The sequence below is a fragment of the Jaculus jaculus genome, chromosome 7, assembly GCF_020740685.1.
Source record: "Jaculus jaculus isolate mJacJac1 chromosome 7, mJacJac1.mat.Y.cur, whole genome shotgun sequence".
In the NCBI taxonomy this organism is placed as follows: domain Eukaryota; kingdom Metazoa; phylum Chordata; class Mammalia; order Rodentia; family Dipodidae; genus Jaculus; species Jaculus jaculus.
Window position 1 is genome coordinate 115177199 of NC_059108.1, and position 20395 is coordinate 115197593.

General features: G+C 38.8%; 1 protein-coding gene across 1 annotated transcript in view; it reads right to left on the minus strand.

The window, feature by feature from the left end:
- C7H14orf39 (chromosome 7 C14orf39 homolog) overlaps positions 1 to 5027 on the minus strand; it is a 39382-nt gene extending 34355 nt beyond the window's left edge. The window contains exons 1-4 of the mRNA XM_045155581.1: positions 4979 to 5027; positions 4823 to 4879; positions 3689 to 3815; positions 388 to 477 (exon numbers count right to left, since the gene is read on the minus strand). Of these exons, the coding sequence (XP_045011516.1) occupies positions 388 to 477; positions 3689 to 3815; positions 4823 to 4879; positions 4979 to 5027 (323 nt within the window). The remainder of the gene's footprint in view (positions 1 to 387; positions 478 to 3688; positions 3816 to 4822; positions 4880 to 4978) is intronic.
- Positions 5028 to 20395: the final 15368 nt, after the last annotated feature.

A 20395-nucleotide genomic window follows, 5' to 3' on the forward strand; every position in this document is an offset into this window, starting at 1 on the left:
ACTTAAAAAAAAAAAAAAAATCAATACCCTTTGGATTTTATTCCAGCATTGAAAAAAAAATCAGTACCCTTAAATTTTCATAAATTAATTCTACAGGTATTTCTGTTTGCTTGTAACTTTCAGTCATAAAGCTAATTAATGCAAGGATTCTACTGTGGTAATTGTTGCTGAGAAACTTTATATCCGAGACAATATCTAAACATATCCAGAGCTAGACAGAACTTTATAACAAGTAGACCTCCAATGGCACACAAAGTCTAAAATACTTACTTTAAAACCCTCTCTCAGAACACAAACCTGTATTTTTAAGTTACTATTCTTACAAGATATGCCATGATAATACTAACTTACAGAATGGGTATACTTAAATTTATAATTATACTATACTTGTCTGTTTCAATGGTTTCTTGATAAACAGTATATTGGTTCTGAATATAATCTTCATGTTTATGAAACACATCACATGTTTGCTTCCAGCTGTGAAACAATCATAGTTTAAATAAGCACGTAAGAATAATGAATTGACAAGATAATTTAAAAATTACTTAAATGAAAATGAATCTTTTTCTGGAGAAAATAAGTTTACATCAAAAAATATGCCTATCTCCTACTGCTAGCATTCAAGTACTCATATGAGTACTCAAATGTTATTATTCAGTAATTCGAGCCAGGCATGGTGGTGCATGCCTTTAATCCCACCATTCAGGAGGCACAAGTAGGAGGATCACCATGAGTTCAAGACAACTGAGACTACCTAGTGAATCCCAGGTCAGCCTGGACTAGAGTGAAACCCTCTCTCAAAAAACCAAAAAAAAAAAAAAAAAAACAAAAATTCAGTAATTCTTACATATAATTTACTCCTATATGGGACATGGCTTTTATTAATACTGTAACATCAGTCCCTCTTATCATATTTTTATGATCTTGGCCAATAAATTCTCTTCTAATACACAAAAAGCTAGAATAAGGGCTAAAAGCAAGCTTATTCTTCTTTGATACTTAGTTTATTAGATTTTTCTGTTCCAACAGAAGGAAACTAGGTCAAAATGAATTATAAAATCAGATAGTAAGTATAAAAGGAAGGAGCTGGGGAGATATCTCAGTGAGTAAAGTGCTATGTCACAAGCATGAAGACATGAATTTGATCCATAGTACCCACTTAAAAATGCCAAGTGTAGTAATGTGCTCTAGCCAGCAATACAATCTAACCTAATTACTAAGCTCCAGGCCAATGAGAAGCCATGTCTCACAAAGAAATGGACAGCATTCCTCAGTTTGTCTTGTGCTCTGCACATATACCCATGCACACAGACATGTACCCACATCACAAATAAAGTAAAAATAAAAAGGATATCCATTTTTTTGTCTTATTATACAATTTGAGAAAATACTACCAAAATGAAAAAAGATCTAAAATTACTGTTTACTATGGCACCTTCTGTTTTAATTAATTGAAGATTTCCTTTTTTAAAAAATTTTTGTCAAACTCACAAAGTATGCATGCCTACTTTGGAAGCACAGAAAAGTATATAAGAAAGTAACCACCAGCCACATTTTCAATATTAAGTAATTATGTTTTAATAAGTTATCTCCAAATTTTACTATTATATATAACATAGTTTAGATCATTCTCATATACAACTTACTCTTATCATTTACTGAGAATATCCTGTACTTAAATATCTGTCTGGATTTCTGATCATGTCTTAGAAGATATACTCCAAAATGGAATTAGAAGTTAAAAAATTATATATACATATATTATGAACAGTTGAGAATTCCATTAAAAAACATGCTCAGTGAAGATTTTCACTAAAAATTTATTTATATATGTGTATGTATATATCCTGCTATATCTTCATAATTCTATAGAATTATAAATTGGGTTTATGCTATGAATAATGTTTTATTACTTTATTTGATCAATTTCTAATATACTATTAACCTCCTTCCACATCAAAAACCTGTATTATAATATTGTTGGCTACCTAGTGTTCAGTGATATGGAAACATCAAAATTCATTTAAAAACTTAATGTTCAACATTAGTTATGTCTCATTAAAAAGGGTGAACAAAGCCGGGCGTGGTGGCGCACACCTTTAATCCCAGCACTCGGGAGACAGAGGTAGGAGGATCGCCGTGAGTTCGAGGCCACCCTGAGACTACATAGTGAATTCCAGGTCAGCCTGAGCCAGAGTGAGACCCTGCCTCGAAAAACCAAAAAAGGGTGAACATAGCTTAGTAAAAAAAAAAAAAAGTATGAACAATAGCAACAAAAGACTAAGATTTAAAAAAAAAAATGGGGCTGGAGAGATGGCTTAGCGGTTAAGCGCTTGCCTGTGAAGCCTAAGGACCCCAGTTCGAGGCTCGATTCCCCAGGACCCACATTACCCAGATGCACAAGGGGGCACACGCATCTGGAGTTCATTTGCAGTGGCTGGAAGCCCTGGCGTGCCCATTCCCTTTCTGTCTCTTTCTCTCCCTCTCTCTCTGTCACTCTCAAATAAAGAAATAAAAATGACAAAAAAATATTCAAAAAAAAATGCCGGGAGTGGTGGCACCTGCCTTTAATCCCAGCACTCAGGAGGCAGAGGTAGGAGGATCACCGTGAGTTCAAGGCCACCCTGAGACTACATAGTGAATTCCAGGTCAGCCTGGATTACAGTGAGACCCTACCTCTTAAAACCAAAAAAAAAAAAAAAAAAAAAAAAAAAGAACCCAAAAATAAGGACTCGAGGGATGGCTTAACAGTTAAGGTACTTTGCCTGTAGAGCCAGACCCAGATTCAATTCCCTAGAACCTACGTAAGGTGGCACATGCATCTGTAGTTCATTTGCAACAGTTGGAGGCCCTGACATGCCCATTCTCTCTCCCCCTCTTTCTCTAATAAATAAATAAAAATAAGGTATTTTTTAAATGAGCTAAAGAACTTAACAGACACTTCATAAAAGTGTCTTTAAGCTTTTTTTAGGTTTGAGTCCCTTTCAGAAAACTTAAATCTTGAAAAGTCATGGTTAGAAATTATCTCAAGTTTATCTAGTAGTAATTTCAAATACTGAACTTAGATTATATTCAAAATTCCATATTTGGGCTAACAAGAACTGAGTAATGTATTACTGTTACTTTTTTCATTTATTTATTTTAAAGAGAGGCAGAGAGAGCAAGCAATCATACATGTGCCAGGGCCTCTAGCCCCTGTAAACCACCCAACTCCAGACACAATGCACCACCTTGTACATATGGCAATATGTGGGTACTGGGGAATTGAACCTGGGCTGGGTCCTTTGGCTTTGCTGGAAAGTGCCTTAACATCTAGGCCATCTCTCCAGCCCTACATTTTTCTTTTGAACCTCCTGTATGTCCTACAGAGGCATGTTGTTACTAGGTAATTTGACTTAATTCATTATTTTGCTTGTATGGATTACTATCTTGGGAAGTGAGGTAGAGAAGTATGCACAAAGTAATGTGTTTAATACTCAGCAGAAAAAGGGTGGGCATTGTGGCTTTAAGATAGGATTTTGGTTTTTGGCAGTGTTCAGGATCAAATGTAAGACCTTACTATATGTTAGGCTGGGGCTCTACTGTTGAGTTACATTCCTAACCCCAAAATTTTCATTATAAACTAAGAAACCTTGAGTAAAAAAATCAAATGACAATTACTGAAAGTTAATTTCTTTCAGATACTTACTTGCTACAGCTGTCTTTAATCTCCTTACTATGCTTATAGTAATGAGTAATTTCCTCATCTGTTTTATTGATAGTTTCACGTATCTTACAAATATTTGCTTTGTTTTCTTTAATACTTTCAAAGCATCCTGAAAAGAGGAAAGGCTAGTTTTCTTAAATAAGAAATTCAAAATAATAAAATATACCAGAAAACGGAAAAGTGAGGCCTGAGATGGAAAGGCAACTATACAGAAAACCAGAGACCAGAAGCCAAAATTATTCCTAGATCCAGAAACTAATTAGTACTTGAGTTTTAGACAGAAGAGAAATAAATGGATGTTCCTAACCATCACTGTTCACAGAAGAGAGCTAGAGAAGATCACACTTAGTGTCAACTCATTTTATGGTGATACAAATTAATGTAAATACTTATTGATAGAACCTAGTGTCAACTCATTTTATGGTGATACAAACTAATGTAAATACTTATTGATAGAAACAAAAAGGTTTTGATTTTAACAAATATGAAATCTCATCTCTACCCTATTATTAAATACACCAGCTCACTTGTTACTAGTGGTTAAATACAAGATGAAAAGATAAATTTTTTGAAAGACTGAAATAACTTTTTAATATTCTGTATCTTTTTTGACTGTGGAAAAGATGACTAAATTTTCATAACTATTAAAAAGCTAACACTTGTTTTTTTAAACTAAAATTAGAGCCAAAACATTTTAACAATTTATAATACTGAACTTATTTAACCTGCCATTTCATCCACAATATTATTTTCCAGAACTATTATTCCTGAAAATGTGCCACCTGACAAGCTTGGTTTTTTATTTTGGGTGATTTTTCCCTAAAATACCTTGTTTTTTTTGCAAAAACATCATCTTTCAACTGTGGATCATGGGTCATTTGTGGAAGAAAATTCCTCACAAAATATTGTTGAATACAAAAATTTATTGTTGGAAAAGTATAGTTGCTAAGGCAGAACTTTTTTGCCTTGAGTTTCATGGTTGGTTACTAGAAAGAACTACCATCAGCAAAAACAAAAGAAACAGAAAAACTAATTTGTTCTGAACAGAGCAATTATAAGTTATGCTATATATACAGTAAAAATTAAAACTTAAATGTATCATGTGAAACTACTTACTATTAATTCTTTGAATCATATCTTCTTTAGCACTTATGTCTTGCTCATACTGAAAAACTAAAATAAACAATTATTTTGTGATTTTGCTTCAGTGTCACAATATCAAATGATAATACAAATAGTTAACCTTTTACTTTATTTTCACTTCATACCTACCAATTTCTAACAATAGCCTGTCCAACGTAACAAATAGGCTGTCATTCATCTTGAATGCTGCATAAGATTAAAAAAAATTTTTTTTCTGAACTCATAATGCAAAACATATCCAGTAACAACCTTTTATATTTTTTAAAGGTATTTATTTATTTATTTGTTTGAGGGGGGGGGTAGCAAACAGAGAGGAGACAGAGAATGGGCACACCAGGGCCTCCAGCAGCTGCCAACAAACTCCAGATGCATGCGCCCCCTTTTGCATCTGGTTTATGTGGGTCCTAGAGAATCAAACCGGGATCCTTTCGCTTTGCAGGCAAGTGCCTTAACCGCTAAGCCATCTCTCCCGCCCAACAACCTTTTATATTTTTATTTATTTGTAAGCAGAGAAAGAATGAATGGGTGCGCCAGGTCCTCCTGCCGTCACAATGGAACTCCAAACACATGCACCACTTTATGTAGCTGGCTTTAAGGGTACCTGGGAATCCAACCCTGGGTTAGACTTTGCCCGTCAGTGCCTCCACTGCTAAGCCATCTCGCCCGCCCCCTTGACAACCTTCCAGCTTCAGCATTCTTCACAGAAAAATGAAGGCCAAACCCGCAGCCCGGGGCTTGCATGGCCCTGGGAAGCGCCTTAGGCAGGTGCGGCAAGACTGCAACTTCTGGAAGGAACTGGGGTGTGGGGAGGAATCGTCACTGAATCGACCAGAACCCGCAGGCCCAGCCTCCCTTGAAGTCTCTGAACTGTCCTTGGGCCTGGGCACCACACCGCACGGTTCCTAATGGAGAGGCCTCGCGCGCGGCAGGGCGAGCCCAGGGGAAACGGCGCGCCCCGGGGGACAGGACACGACCGCGGCCGTGGGGATGCGCTCGCGGCGCCCACCCCGCTCTCCACCGACCGTCCACTCGAGGCGAGGCCTCCGCCCCGCTCGCCCCGGCCGCCCGCCCTCACCCTCGCCCCGCCACGCGCGCACTCGGCCCAGGCGCCGCGCGGGGCTCCCTGGGAAACGCCGCCCTCGCGCCCGCCACACTCTCCTCACACCCGCCGCCCGGGCGCTGACCCTCCCCGCAGGGTTCCCTTCACACCCACCCGAGAAGCCCACCTAGCCCGCCTTTCTGACCCCAGCGTCCAACGCTCGCCCTGCCTTCCGCCCCGGGACGCAGGAACGTCTGGACCCCCGCGACGGAAGAGAGCGCGCCCGGCTCTCGTCCCTGGCGCCCGCCTGGGGAGACCCCGCCGAGCGCGTGGCCAAAGGCGGCAAATCGCGCTGAGGCGCGAGATCACGTTTTCGCCAGATCACGGCTCTCGCGAGATCGCAGTTCGCACAGCCGTAAGGTTGAAACCTTGGTCAAGGCCATTAGGAATGTGGGTGCTGGAGATAGAGTGAGAGCGGGAGGGAGGAAGAAAGAGAGAACAATGGGCACACCAGGGCCTCTAGCCACTGCAAACAAACTCCAGACATATGTGCCACTCTGTGCATATGGCTTACATGGGACCTGGAGAATTGAACCTGGGTCCTTAGGCTTTGCAAGTAAGTTCCTTAACCACTAAGACATCTCTCCAGCCTTTAGTACCTTGCTTTTTAGTTCTAGCATAATGCCTGTCTTCCAGCATCTTCCATCTCATCATAAATGATAAGATTAGTTTTTTCAAGCCAAATCATCCTTATTTTGTGTGTAAGCATGTTACATTTTCTTTATACATTCATCTGTAGATGGACACAGCTAATTTCGCACACAGACTATGGTAAATAAATAAATTAATTAAACTTCAATGAGGGCTGGAGAGATGGCTTGGAGATTAAAGACACTTGCATGCAAAGCCTGAAGGCCTGAGTTTGATTCCCCAGTACCCATGTAAAGCCAGATGCACAAAAGTGGTGCATCTATATGGAGTTCATTTGTAGTGGCAGAAGGCCCTGGGGCACCCATGCTCACATAAACTCTTAAATCAATTGATAAAATGTTTTTTTTTTTTTAACTGCAATGATATGGAAATGTAGCTATCTCTCTGGCATACTAATTTCATATCCTTTGGACATAAAATTGGGAGTGTGCATGCTGCATCTAGAATGAATTGCATTATTTACTTTTATTTATTATGTATGTATTTCAAGGTTTTGCTGGATAGTCCATGTTGGCCTCTAACTCACCATGTAGTGCAGGCTGGCCTTAGAATATTCTTTAGCCTCTGAATCACTGGAATTGCAGGTCTGTGTCTCCATGCAAGACTGCTAGTTTTAGTTTGTTGAGGAACCTCCTTACTACTTCCTATAATGACTATATTAATTTACCTTCACACCAATAATGTTCAACTTTATCATTTCTCCATTCCCTCACTAGTACCTTTTATCTTTATTTTATATGTGTTTGTGGAGGGAAGGGTATGCACATGCACCTGTAAGTATGTGTATGTGGAAGACAAGCTTAGGTACCTGTTCCTCAGAAATATGAGTCACCTACTGGCTGAGACATGGTCTCTCACTTAATAAGTTACACTGCCTGTCCAGTGAGCCCCAAGGATCCCTAACTCCAGCTCTCTAGATCTTGGGATTGCAAGGTAATTAACTCTGCATCTGCAAAGTCCTATTATTTGCAAGGAAGTGTAGATGATGGAATTTGATGTAACTATACATGTCACTTGCAAATTTGCTTGCATCAAATTTCCAAGCAAGGGCTGGAGAGATGGCTTAGCTGTTAAGCGCTTGCCTGTGAAGCCTAGGGAACCCGGTTCGAGGCTCGGTTCCCCAGGTCCCACATTAGCCAGATGCACAAGGGGGCGCACGCATCTGGAGTTCGTTTGCAGAGGCTGGAAGCCCTGGCGCGCCCATTCTCTCTCTCTCCCTCTATCTGTCTTTCTCTCTGTGTCTGTCGCTCTCAAATAAAAAAATTTAAAAATAAATAAAAAAAAATTCCAAGCAAAATCAATTAATTTTTTTTGTTTCATCTCCATCAATTATAATTATACCATATTTTAGGTTTTTTTAAAATTATTCATGATTTATTACATAGATTTTGCTTTCCCTAGATTTTTAAACTACATTTCTTTTTCTATATGTAGATGAATCCTGTGTATTCTCCACTATATTATCAAATCCTTTTGGGCTTTTTCCTAGTTATCAGATGAGCAGACATAATTTCTAGGCCCAGATTAAGCACATACACTCTATCTTGAGAAATGTATACCTGCCCAAGATAATTACTTAACTTCAAGAATGACCATTTCTCAGTCCCATACTGGCCGTATTCACAGGGAAAAAATTCACAGAGAAAAAATGGGGAAGACAGTTATCATAGCCCTGCTCCAAACAAGTCTTTAAGTTCTAACCTCATTTTCTATTCTTCTTTCCCTCCAGTTACCTGTATGCACAAACTTAGGGAAACTCAATAGAAAAACCTTATTCATTATAAGCAGTACTACTAATGTACTATACTGTAATGTAACAATGCATTTAAAATATATAAAATTTTGTAGGGCATTTTATGATAATAACATCAAATCATGATATATTTTCAATTCTCAGGGCTGCTTTTCCTACATGAGAAGACTATAAAATTTTATTGAAGAGCATAACAGAGCCTTCAAATGAATGAGAGACATGCCATGTGCCTGAATTGGAATAGTCAGCATTATAAAGACATGATTTATCCCAAATTAATTTATGTAATACAATTCTATAAGAACTCCCACTGGACTCTGTGGGCTAGTATAAGAGAAATTTGATAAACTAATCTTGAAAGTATTAACAAAGTAGTCAAATAGTTTTCTTTGAAACTTACTGAAATAACTTGCACTATCAGATATGAAAATGTACTTCAGTTAGAGCAGAAAGCCCTAGTAATAAATAGACATAACAATGAAATAGAATAGCATGTCCAGGAGACTTTTGATGTTTATAGAGAAATTTAGTACTTGTTAAAGGTACCATTTAGAATACATGAGAAAGAAAAAATACATAAGGAAAAAATCAATCAATAAAAAATAGTTACAGGCTGGAGAGATGGCTTAGTGGTTAAGGTGCTTGCCTGCAAAGCCAAAAGACCCAGGGTTCAATTCCCCAGGACCCACATAAGGAGGATGCACAAGATGGTGGATGAATCTGGTGCTTGGAGCAGATGAAGGCCCTGGCATGCCCATTCTCTCTATCTGCCTCTCTTTCTCTCTCTTTCATGCTAATATATAAAATAAATATTTTTTTAAAAATTACATTAAAATTTTTTTGAAGAATAAAACTGTCAAATCCCAAATTTGTATCAGACCTGAAAATAAACCCAGGTGGAATAAAGAATTTAAAATCTTTTAATGTAGTGGGTATAGGAGATGAAAAGACAACATTTTTTTAACTGGAGAGGGAGGCTGATACCCAAGAACCAAACTGACTGTAAAACCATGAACCTAGATACCGCAAACAACATCATCAAGTTAAAACACAAGTGAAAAATCAGGAAGAAATATTTGCAGTATATGGTAGAAAAAAATGTATCCATCATATCTGAAGCGATATTATAAATCATTCAAACAAAATATCCCCACCAAGGGATATAAATGGGAAATTCTCAAAGCAAGGATTATATATGATCTGACCATAACATATGTGAAAATGCATAACCTCATTAATAATCAGAGAAATGCCTATTATTAAAAATGAGAAATCAGGGCTGTAGAGATGGCTTAGCGGTTAAGCACTTACCTGTGAAGCCTAAGGACCCCAGTTCAAAACTTTATTCCCCACGACCCAGGTCAGCCAGATGCACAAGGGGATGCATGTGTCTGGAGTTTGTTTGCAGTGGCTGGAAGCCCTGGTGTGCCCATTTTCTCTCTGTGTCTATCTGTCTCTCTCTCTGTCTGTCTCTGTCAAATAAATAAATAAAAATAAACCAAAAAATTTTTTCTAAAAATGAGAAATCAGTTTTTACCAACCTAGTTAGAAAAAAGTTATGAGAATAATGGCTAGTATTAGGAAGGAAATGACACCTTTATCTACTGTGGGTAGAAATAAAAAAATAGCAAAAATATTTTTGAATGGTAATTTGTAACTATGTACCATTTTTTTAAAATGTGCATTCCAGGCTGGAGAGATGGTACAGTGGTTAAGGTGCTTGCCTGCAAAGTCTAAGGAACCAGGTTGAATTCCTTGGTACTCACTTAAAGCAAGATGCATAAGGTGGCACATGTGTCTGGAGTTTGTTTGCAGTAGTATAGGCCCTGGCACACCCATTCTGTCTCTCTCTCTCAGATAAACAAATAAAACGTGCATTCCCTTTGGTCCCTCCATCTTATGTTCAAGAATTTGAAGGAGCCGGGGATGGTGGCGCACACCTTTAATCCCAGCACTCAGGAGGCAGAGGTAGAAGAATCGTCATGAATTCAAGGCCACCCTGAGACTCCATAGTGAATTCCTGGTCAGCCTGGGCTAAAGTGAGACCCTACCTCGAAAAAACAAAAACAAAAACAAAAAGAAAGAAAGAAAAAGAAAAGAAAGAAAAAAAAAGAATTTGAAGAAAACAATTGGACAATGTGTAAAGATGTCCATTGTCTACAATGATAAAAACTGTAACTAAATTAAACAAAAATCAGTGGGAACTAGTTAAATAAGTTATATATTTATGCTATAGAACACAAATACAACCATTCAAAATGAGAACATGTATTTAGTGTCAGAATACAGCCCACAAAATAGGATCATGAAGAAAGGTTTAAGACATACAAGACAGTATGAAGACTATGGTGGCAGTTCTGTCAGAGGGATAAAAGTGTTCTCTCTATACATTGAGAAAAAACTATGGACACACATCTAACTTTCATAGGTACTGAGTATATCTAAATTAAAGTACCACAAAAGCTTTTCACTTTCAACTCCATGTAACCTTATTGTTTGGATTTTTTTTTTTCAATGTGATGATGTAGCTTTCATAAGAAGAGAAACAAGGCAGGAGATGGTTCAGCAGTTAAAGGCACTTGCTTGCAAAGCCTGGCAGCCTGAGTTCAATTCCTCAGTACCCATAAAAAGCCAGATTCATAAAGTGGTACATGTGTCTGGAGGTCCTTTGCAGTGGCAAGATGCCCTGGCGTGCCCATTCATTCAGTCTCTCTCTCCCTCTTTCTTTCTCTCCTCTCTCCACTTCCTCCACTCTCTCTATCTCTAAATAAATTAATTAAATAAAAACATTTTTAAAACAGAGAAACAAAAAAGCATTTCCAGGGCTGGAGAGTTGCCTAGTGGTTAAGGCATTTGCCTGCAAAACTAAACCACCTAGGTTCAATTCCTCAGGGCCCCACATAAGCCAGATGCACAAGGTGGCACATGCGTCTGGAGTTCATTTGCAGTGGCTGGATGCACCCGTTCTCTCTATTTGCCTTCCTCTCTCTCTCTCTCTCTCTCTCTTTCTCTCTCCCCTTCTCTCTCTCTCTCAAATAAGTAAATAAATGAAAAGTATTTCCAGAAGAATAAAAGAAACAATCACTCCAAATGAAAAAAAAAAAAATCTAAACACCAATAAATGAAGCAGAGTGAAGTGAAAAATGGAGATATGGAGATGAATATATACATTCTAGACTGTCTAGAAATGTGAAACAGAGGGAATACACTAAATGGACAATTGTAGATATGACACAAGTTAGAACACAGTCTGGAATAACAGAGGAGAAGAAAACCGGGGGGAGGGGGTGTCAATGAAAAATAGGATCCCATTTGGGTGATTAGAATGAGGAACGTAGGAATGTCATAAATCTTGATGAGAGAAAATACTAAGTGTCCTAGTTAAAGACAATAGCTGTCATGTAGAATACTTTATAAAACAGGGAAACTAAGAAAATAGGAGCTGGGATGATAGCTTAGTAGCAAAAGGCACTTGTTTGTAAAACCTGACATCTTGGTTCAATGCTACAGTCACCCACCTGTACAAAAATGTGGAATTAGTGTCTGGCCTTTATTTGCAGTGGCAAGAGACCCTTGTATGTGCCCCACACACATATGTGCAAATAAACTAATAGTAAAAAATAAGGAAGTGAAAATGAGAAATCACTACATATATGACAGGGAAAAAAAGGAGTCAACTCTGAATTGTGCTTCAAGGACTTTTTTTTTTTTTTCTTTGCTTTTCCAAGGTAGGGTCTCACTCTATCTGGGGCTGACCTAGAATTCACTATGTAGTCTCAGGGTGATCTCAAACTCACTGCAATCCTCCTACCCCTGCCTCTTGATTAAAGGTGTGTATCACCATACCAAGGACTCTTTATTTTTCAAAATTTGTATTTATTTATTATAGAGAGAGATAGAGAGAGCATGGGTGCACTAGGGCTTCCTGTCACTTTAAACAAACTGCATACATGTGTGCAACTTTGTGCATCTGACTTTATGTAAGTACTGGGGAATTGAACACAGGCCATCAGGCTTTATAAGCAAGTGCCTTTAACCACCTAGCCATCTTTCCAGCCTCAAGGGAACACTCTTAAATCAAAAGATAGATTTGATTCATTTTTTTTTTATTTATTTGAGAGAGACAGACACAGAGAGAAAGACAGATAGAGGGAGAGAGAGAGAATGGGCACGCCAGGGCTTCCAGCCTCTGCAAACGAACTCCAGACGCGTGCGCCCCCTTGTGCATCTGGCTAACGTGGGACCTGGGGAACCGAGCCTTGAACCAGGGTCCTTAGGCTTCACAGGCAAGCGCTTACCCGCTAAGCCATCTCTCCAGCCCTGATTCATTTTTTGACATCTAGTTATTTTCCACATGGTAAAATCCAAATAGAAGTATTATTGCTCTAATAATTTCTACCTCTCTAATAAAATGGAAATAAAAGACTAGGTAAAATAAGAAGAATCTTAGCTGACAAGGTCATTTCCTAAATACACATAACAGCTCGATGCTGTATATTGAAGTATGGAAAAAATTTTATATAAAATGTTGTCACAAGATTCTTCTGACCCCTTTGTCACAACAATAAATATCACTATTAGATCAGCACTAAAAGGAGGAAAGAGTTCTATTTCAACTTTGAAATAAACTATAAACTGTAAATTTTTTCTTAAATTTGTGAATTGCATCTCAGCAAGATAGCATGTTTTCGTTCTCTATTAGAATAAAACATGAGAAGAGAGCTGGAATCTCCTTTCATTTATTATGTCCTATGACATAAGTCTACTATTTTTAGTTCTTCATTTCAATTATTATGTCAAGGAAAGCTTTAAGGATAAAATTGACTATTTCAAATAAAATAAAGAAATCAATGAAAATTCACTTCTGATTGTCTTCTTCCCAATAGTGACATGCAAGAACTTGAAGTGAAAGTGTATAATTTATAAAATCAAAGTGAAAAGAATTGCTTTTCTATTTTTTTTTTTTTTCGAGGTAGGGTCTCACTCTAGCTCAGGCTGATCTGGTATTCACTATGTAGTCTCAGGGTGGTCTTGAGCTCACGGCAATCCTCCTACCTCTGCCTCCTGAGTGCTGGGATTAAAGGTGTGCACTGCAATGTCCAGCTTGCTTTCCTACTTTTAAACTGACCACTTACAATGTTCTATTTTGTCAGCCTACTTCCAAAAAATATTTGAGACTGTCATTGTCCTGTTGACATTTGCTGGTGAATATATAACATCTGTTCACCCCAGGTAGAACACCTAGAACCAAAACTACCCCTCCCAAGTCTAGCTTCATGAACCCATGAGTTTATTGGAGTTTCTTACAGTAGCATGGGTGAAGGGTAACCTGCAGGAACTTGGGTGACTCAAAGGCAGCTGCACCCTCAAAAAACCCACTGGAGCACAGGGGACAGCTCTGACATAACCTTGGAGATGGGCCTTGTAATTCTTGTAGTTTTCAGGAACTTCCTGAGATATGTTGGGTGTTTACATCCTGTCCCATGTTTACTTCTTGAGCCTTAACAGAACTGGACATTTCCAAAGTCTTCAGGAGCCTATATTTCAATTTGGAACTTCCTAAAGGAGCCTCCTTCAAGAAGGAAATGTTTCAATTCAGAAAACGTTGCTACACAACAGGTATATTTGTCACATAATTTGGGAGGATTAGAAGGCTGCCACCAGTAAGTTTACTTCTTGATCCCTGAAATCTGTGGCTGCTACTTCATATGGCAAAAATATATTATTGACTACCCGAGATGCTGACATACCTAATAAGCATCTCGAGGACCGGACAACAGGGGCAGGAGGGGAGGGCAAGGGTGGGGGTGGATGACACAAAACTGGACCCAAATGGCAATGGTACCATAAAATTCTACATCCTAAAAGACTGACTAAATGGTTGAACCTTCATCAGGTCCTTAGAGGGAATATGTGAATCACAAGGCCCTGGAGAGGGTATGGTGAAGACTGACCTTAATCTTTCCCTGTTTCTCTCTCTCTCTCCCTCCCTCCCTCCCTCTTCTCTCTCTTCTCACTATCTCTTTTATATTACCTATCTTTTCTCCCTTTTTTTCTTTGGCTCTGACCTGTAACTCCCAGTACCAGCAATGCCTAACATCTGCAATGAGTTGTTGATCAGAGAAACCTACAAGGTTTCCCAAAAGAAGACAAATTTCTGTCAGAGTACTTGATGACCCACCAAAGGTTAATAGTAAGAAACTACTGCTGAAGACACCATATGCTGTTGGTATGGAACATAGAGTGACCTGGCTGGAATCTGGAAGAGAATCAGCACCCAGACAGTTAGATTGTGTAGTGCCAGAAGGTGCTGCATGAGCAACTGGGGGAAAATGACCAACATCTGTCCAAGCAACTCATGCTCTAAGCTACTCAGCAGCAAACAACCTGACGTGATGCTCACACAAGTGCAGTAGTGGCACATAGTCATGGTGGGTGCTCTTGATTTGGCTAATTGATCTGCTCAGTGGAACAGAATCTATAGCTGGAGCTGGGAAACAAGTCAGAACCATATCCAAAAATCAAGCCTGTTCTCCATTGTCAAGTTCCTATCAATCATGGGCTACAAGAGGGCCTACACCTATTAACTTCTCTCTAACAAAACAATGGTTATCTGGTACTAACTTCACTCTCCATTGAAGAATTTGCTTCTCTTTTCCAGATGGATGCAGATCCTAAGGAGAGAACCAGCCCATCACACCTCAAAATGACAATTGGAGAAATGAGCAAGAGTGCTGCTTTCTTGGTGAACCTGGTACCAGAACAAGGGTGAAGATAGACACAGAGAACACTCAACTCCTACCAAACCAGAGACACAGAGGCTCCCAAAACCTCATCACTGAAGTAGACCTAAAACGAATCCAACATGGCTTAGGGAAATTTGTGAAAGAGGGAGAGGAAAGAATGTTAGAACCACACGTTGGGTCATTATGCACAGAGAAATAGCCTTTTACCCATAACTGATAGCTAACCCCACAATACACAACTCGTATTCCCCAACTAGGAGTGTCCCTGCAAAGGGGGGAAGACAGGGAGGAGGCTAACAATGGTATCAACATGACTGTATACATACTGTATACATAACTATTTTTTTTTGGTGACTTAAAGTTTATTTTCTTAAAAGGTGGTTATTTTTGCAATGCCAAGGTTATAGGATTGTATGAAAAAGCAATGTATCTCCTTTTCCCTTAACCAAGCTTTTTTTTTAAACTTTCTTCACAAAGGCAAAATTTTTTGTTAATCTCATAGATAATGATATAAAACAAGTGAACAAGCTTTCTCCAAAGGACTATACAGTAAAAATTTTAGGTTTTATACCTACTTATGGTCTCTGTCATGTATTCTTTTATAACCTCTTAAAAAAGAGAAAACCATTTTTAGTTTGTACCATACAATAAAATGACTAGGAAAAGCTTGGTCTATGAGTGGTAGTGTTGACCCCTGATATAAAATATCTACTTCGTCTTGTCAGAGAAACAGCTCTCTCCAGGCAGCTATTGCCCAACACAGGGCAGGACCTGATTTACAAGTGAGCACTGTATAACTATTTTTTTTTTAAGATGTGATTGAGTTTAGGATTTTACAAAGAGGCACCTCCGTAATGCAGTCACGGGGATCCTTATGAAATACAAACACGGGCTGGAGAGATGGCTTAGTGGTTAAGTGCTTGCCTGTGAAGCCTGAGGACCCCAGTTCGAGGCTCGATTCCCTAGAACCCACGTTAGCCAGATGCACAAGGGGGCACATATGTCTGGAGTTTGTTTGCAATGGCTGGATGCCCTGGCGCACCCATTCTCTCTCTCTAACTGCCTCTTTCTCTCTGTGTCTGTTGCTCTCAAATAAATAAATAAAAATAAACAAAATTTTTTTTAAAGAAATATGAACAGAAATAGTTTTCATGTGCACACAAAGAAGGTGATGTGAAGACTGGAGGGATGTATCTAGCACCCAAAGAAGCTGCAGGAAGGAAGAATCCCGACAGCTTCTGGAAAGTGCCCTGGCCTGCAAACACTGATTCAGAGCTTAGCCTCCAGATTTGGGAGAGAACACCTTCTGTTTTTCAAACCATCAAGTTTGTAGTAACTTGTTACATGAACCACAGAAAACAAACACAACAAGCATCTTAGGAAATTCATATATGCAATCTATTGACATCTAAAACATTAATGTATTACAATGATATGCTCTGTGGAATAGGAAGGCCTACTTCAAAGGAGCCTATGGCTTCAAGAGTTTCAAGGAATCCAAATTGAGCACCAAAGGATGATGAAACCAAAGACAAGATGGAAAGTGAGGCATTATGTTATCTGTAGATTATACAGAAAACCCAAGAGAGAAAGTGGACAGTTGCTCATAAGAGGGAAACTAATACCTGTTGAAATTTACTGTGTTGGGCACCATGCAAAGAATGTCATTCATATCGCCTTTAATCCCTGTAACTACCACCTAAATATTATACCACTTATTAGATAAGAAAATTGGCACAAAAATGTGGCAGCTAGTATAATGATTTAAACTTAAATATATATAAAGTCCTGCCTGGTATCTACATTTGTTGTGGATGCTGCAGGGGTTTCTTGGCTTTTATCTCCTTGAAGGAATGAATTTTTGAGCAGAAATTTATTTAGCAGAGCAGCAGAAGCAAAGGTTGGAGTGGGCTGGGCTGTCCCAAAGTGGGGAACGTCTTAATGTGTTCTGTGTTGCAGATTTTAGAGAAATTCTTATAAATATATATGAGGTGGGTGGTATTCTCGTGTGATCCAGTGACCCTTTTCCAGTCCTTAATCATGAGGGAGCAAATCATCCTTTTAGGGTATTTCTCCTATGACTTCCACAAAAGGGAGGGGTATCAAGCCCACACTGTGAATGATAGTGTAATGATGTCAGGTCTTGTGAGGATTCAGACCCTCTGTTAGTGTACATGTGTGGGCAAATGCTCTGGTGCCTTAGTTTCCGATATACTGGAAACAACCTAATTGCAGGTCAAGGACACTTAAACACAAAGGGACATTCTAATCATTGGCAGACACAGTTACCAAGATGTAATGACAGTTTTCCTTGGTTGACTTCTTGTCTATGGGGTGATCTGAGTTGGCCTCATTCCTGAATAGGTGGAGGCTTTCTTAAAAGCCATTCTTAAATTTTAGTCTGTTGCAGTTAGATACAATAGATGCAATAGTATGTGAAAGGGCCTCGCTTGTGTTCAGGAGCTGGGTGGTGGAGGAACTTCACGGGTACCAGTTGGAGAAGCCAAGACTGGCTTTGTTCTTTTTCCCAAAGCCCTGTCCCTTTTATTTGATCAGTGTGTCGAGTAGACAGCTTCAGGTTTGCTGAGATGAATTTTTCAGACCAGGCACAGTTATAGAAGAGGTATTTATTGAAGCTTACAGATCCAGAGGGCATTATATAATGGCAGAAGAAGCTGGCCCTGCTTTCACAGGTCCAAGCAGAGAGCAAGAAACCACAAGCCCAAAAGCCACAGAGCACACACTTCAGGAACTCCAGGTGGAACCAGGCACTTTGCATATGTTTGGATTGAAATTTCAAATCCACCACCACACCTTATGGCTGGACTGCCCAGTGACACCTCCTTCAACAAGATGGCTGGAAATCTATGAAGTTTTAAAAAACTCCTGAATCTATTGGGGGGCATTTATTCAAACTACCACAGTGTAGCTGTCTGATAGTCAGCTGTGAGCCTCTTTATTTACTTTCTTCAGTATTCCAAACTCACTATTTTAACCCTAACAGTTTAATGGTCATTTTAACTCACACTTTTGTTTTCACCAGAAAACTATTTTATCTGCTGTTATAAAGTTAGTTTGGGAAGCATGAGTGCCTTGAGGTATCATTATAGGGGCTCTACTTCTCTTTTCTCTTCTCTGAAGGCCACCTCCCAATCTTTCAGGAATGAGCACTTTTGTAGTCTATTGATGAGGTATTTTGTAATGGAGACTAGGAAGTAGAACGCATTCATCAAAATTAGTGGGGAAAAGTGGTGGTGCATTCCTTTAATCCCAGTTCTTGGGAGGCAGAGGTAGGAGGATCTCTGTGAGTTCCAGTTCACCCTGGCACTACGTAGTGAATTCCAGGTCAGTCTGAACTAGAGTGAAAACCTATCTCAGAAAACCAAAACAAAAAAGAGGGGCTAGAGAGATGAATTAGTAAAGTGCTTGCCTGTGAAGCCTAAGAATCCAGGTTTGGATCCACAAGGTGGTACCTGCATCTGGAGTTCCGTTTGCAGTGGCTAGAGGCCCTAGCATGCCCATTCTCTCTCTTTATCTCTCTCTCTCAATCTCTATATTTCTTTAATAAACAAATAAAAGTCTACAAAATAGGGCTGGAGATATAATTTAGCAATTAACATGCTTGTCTGAAAAGCCAAAGGATCCAGGTTCAATTTCCCAGGACCCACTTAAACCTTATGCACAAGGTGGTGCATGCATGTGGAGTTCATTTGCAGAAGCTAAAGACCCTGGCACATCTATCCTCTCTCTGCCTCTCTCTCTCTCTCTTTCTCTCAAATAAATAAATAATAAGATTAAAAAAAATTAAAACAAGTAAAAAAGAGATAATGTATATAAATACAGAGAAATAATTATGAGTCATTAAGAAATAAGATAACAGAGACCATAAAAAGATTCATAGGGGTAAGAAAGTAAAGAAGTTGAAAGGAAATGAGAAATATAAAAGAAAACTTATAGAAGTTCAAAAATTAAATGTTACAGTTTCAAAAATAATTTCAGCCCAATTTTTAATACCTGTTATGATAAATTATATTACATTAATTTCACCTAAACTAAGGCAAAACAGAGAAGGTAAGAATATGAAATATGAAGCAGTATAAAAGAGGGCTTAAAATTGTGTTGTTTGAAAGACTTGGGGGGGAAGTCTGCTGTTAACAAAACATACATTTCTGCATCCCTTAATTTTTGCCAATTCTATTGCCACTGTCTGCCTATATAATTCCCTGCCAGAGCTTCGCAGCTGGTCCCCACTGGGGCTTAAGCAGCCTCCTCTCTGTGTTTCCATTTAAAAATCTTTATTTCAATAGGTGGGCCCAGAGCATCTGCACTTCCAAAATTACCACACAACTGATCCAAAATGATTGAAACAAAATTGGTTTCAAAAATTGCCCTTAGGCTGAAAAGAAGATGAAGGCTAACATTTGAGACCTAAAGAAACATTTATCACAATTCTGAGGTCTGTAATAGACTTCTGTGGTCATAATAGAAATGTTGACAGCCTGTTAATTATAGAAATGCTTGCGAGCATCACTGTTATTCTTTTGAAAGACCTAACAAAAGAGTTCAGAGTTTTTTCACTTAAACCCAGCCTTACAACACCTCAAGTCCAATCTCCTCACCCCCACAGGCTGCATTCAGTTCCATTTTTCCTGTAAGAGGGCAGTGTGCTGACTCAGGAAAGGGTCTTCAATAGTGCCAGCCCCAGACTCTAATAGTTTCCAGTCCCCAAAGATGACAATGGATGTCCCAGAGCCACATTTTGACTTAGGGGCTCTTTAGAGGATACAAAGGTTACATCACCTGACAAGGCCCCAAGACAGTTTAAATCTCCCTGAGACCTGTGACTAAAGAGCTCCAAACTCTGGAGTCATAGCATCATGAAACATAACCTGACATGTGGTAGGCAGCAGCACATGTCTGTGTGAGTCAGATCTCTGCTTTCAAACTCAACTAGAATTAAACCATCTTCCTTGAGTGAGGAAAACAAGGTACATAATGGATAGAAGTTTGAATATGTTTGACATCTACCCCTGCCTCTAATGAGTCATGTGATATAGATTACTGTTTATGGATTCAGTCTTCATATTTTATCCATTTGTAAAATGGAGACAGACAGACAACCATTGATGTCTCCCCTACCAGTTATTTCAAGAACATAGATTCCATAATGATGAAAAGAAAAAAAATCTGCTAATTGAGATATATGGATATGGATATGTATAGATAGATACATTTGACTAACAGACCCAATTATAGTAATTTTTAAGAAAAAATTTATAAACTGATTTTATTAGTAT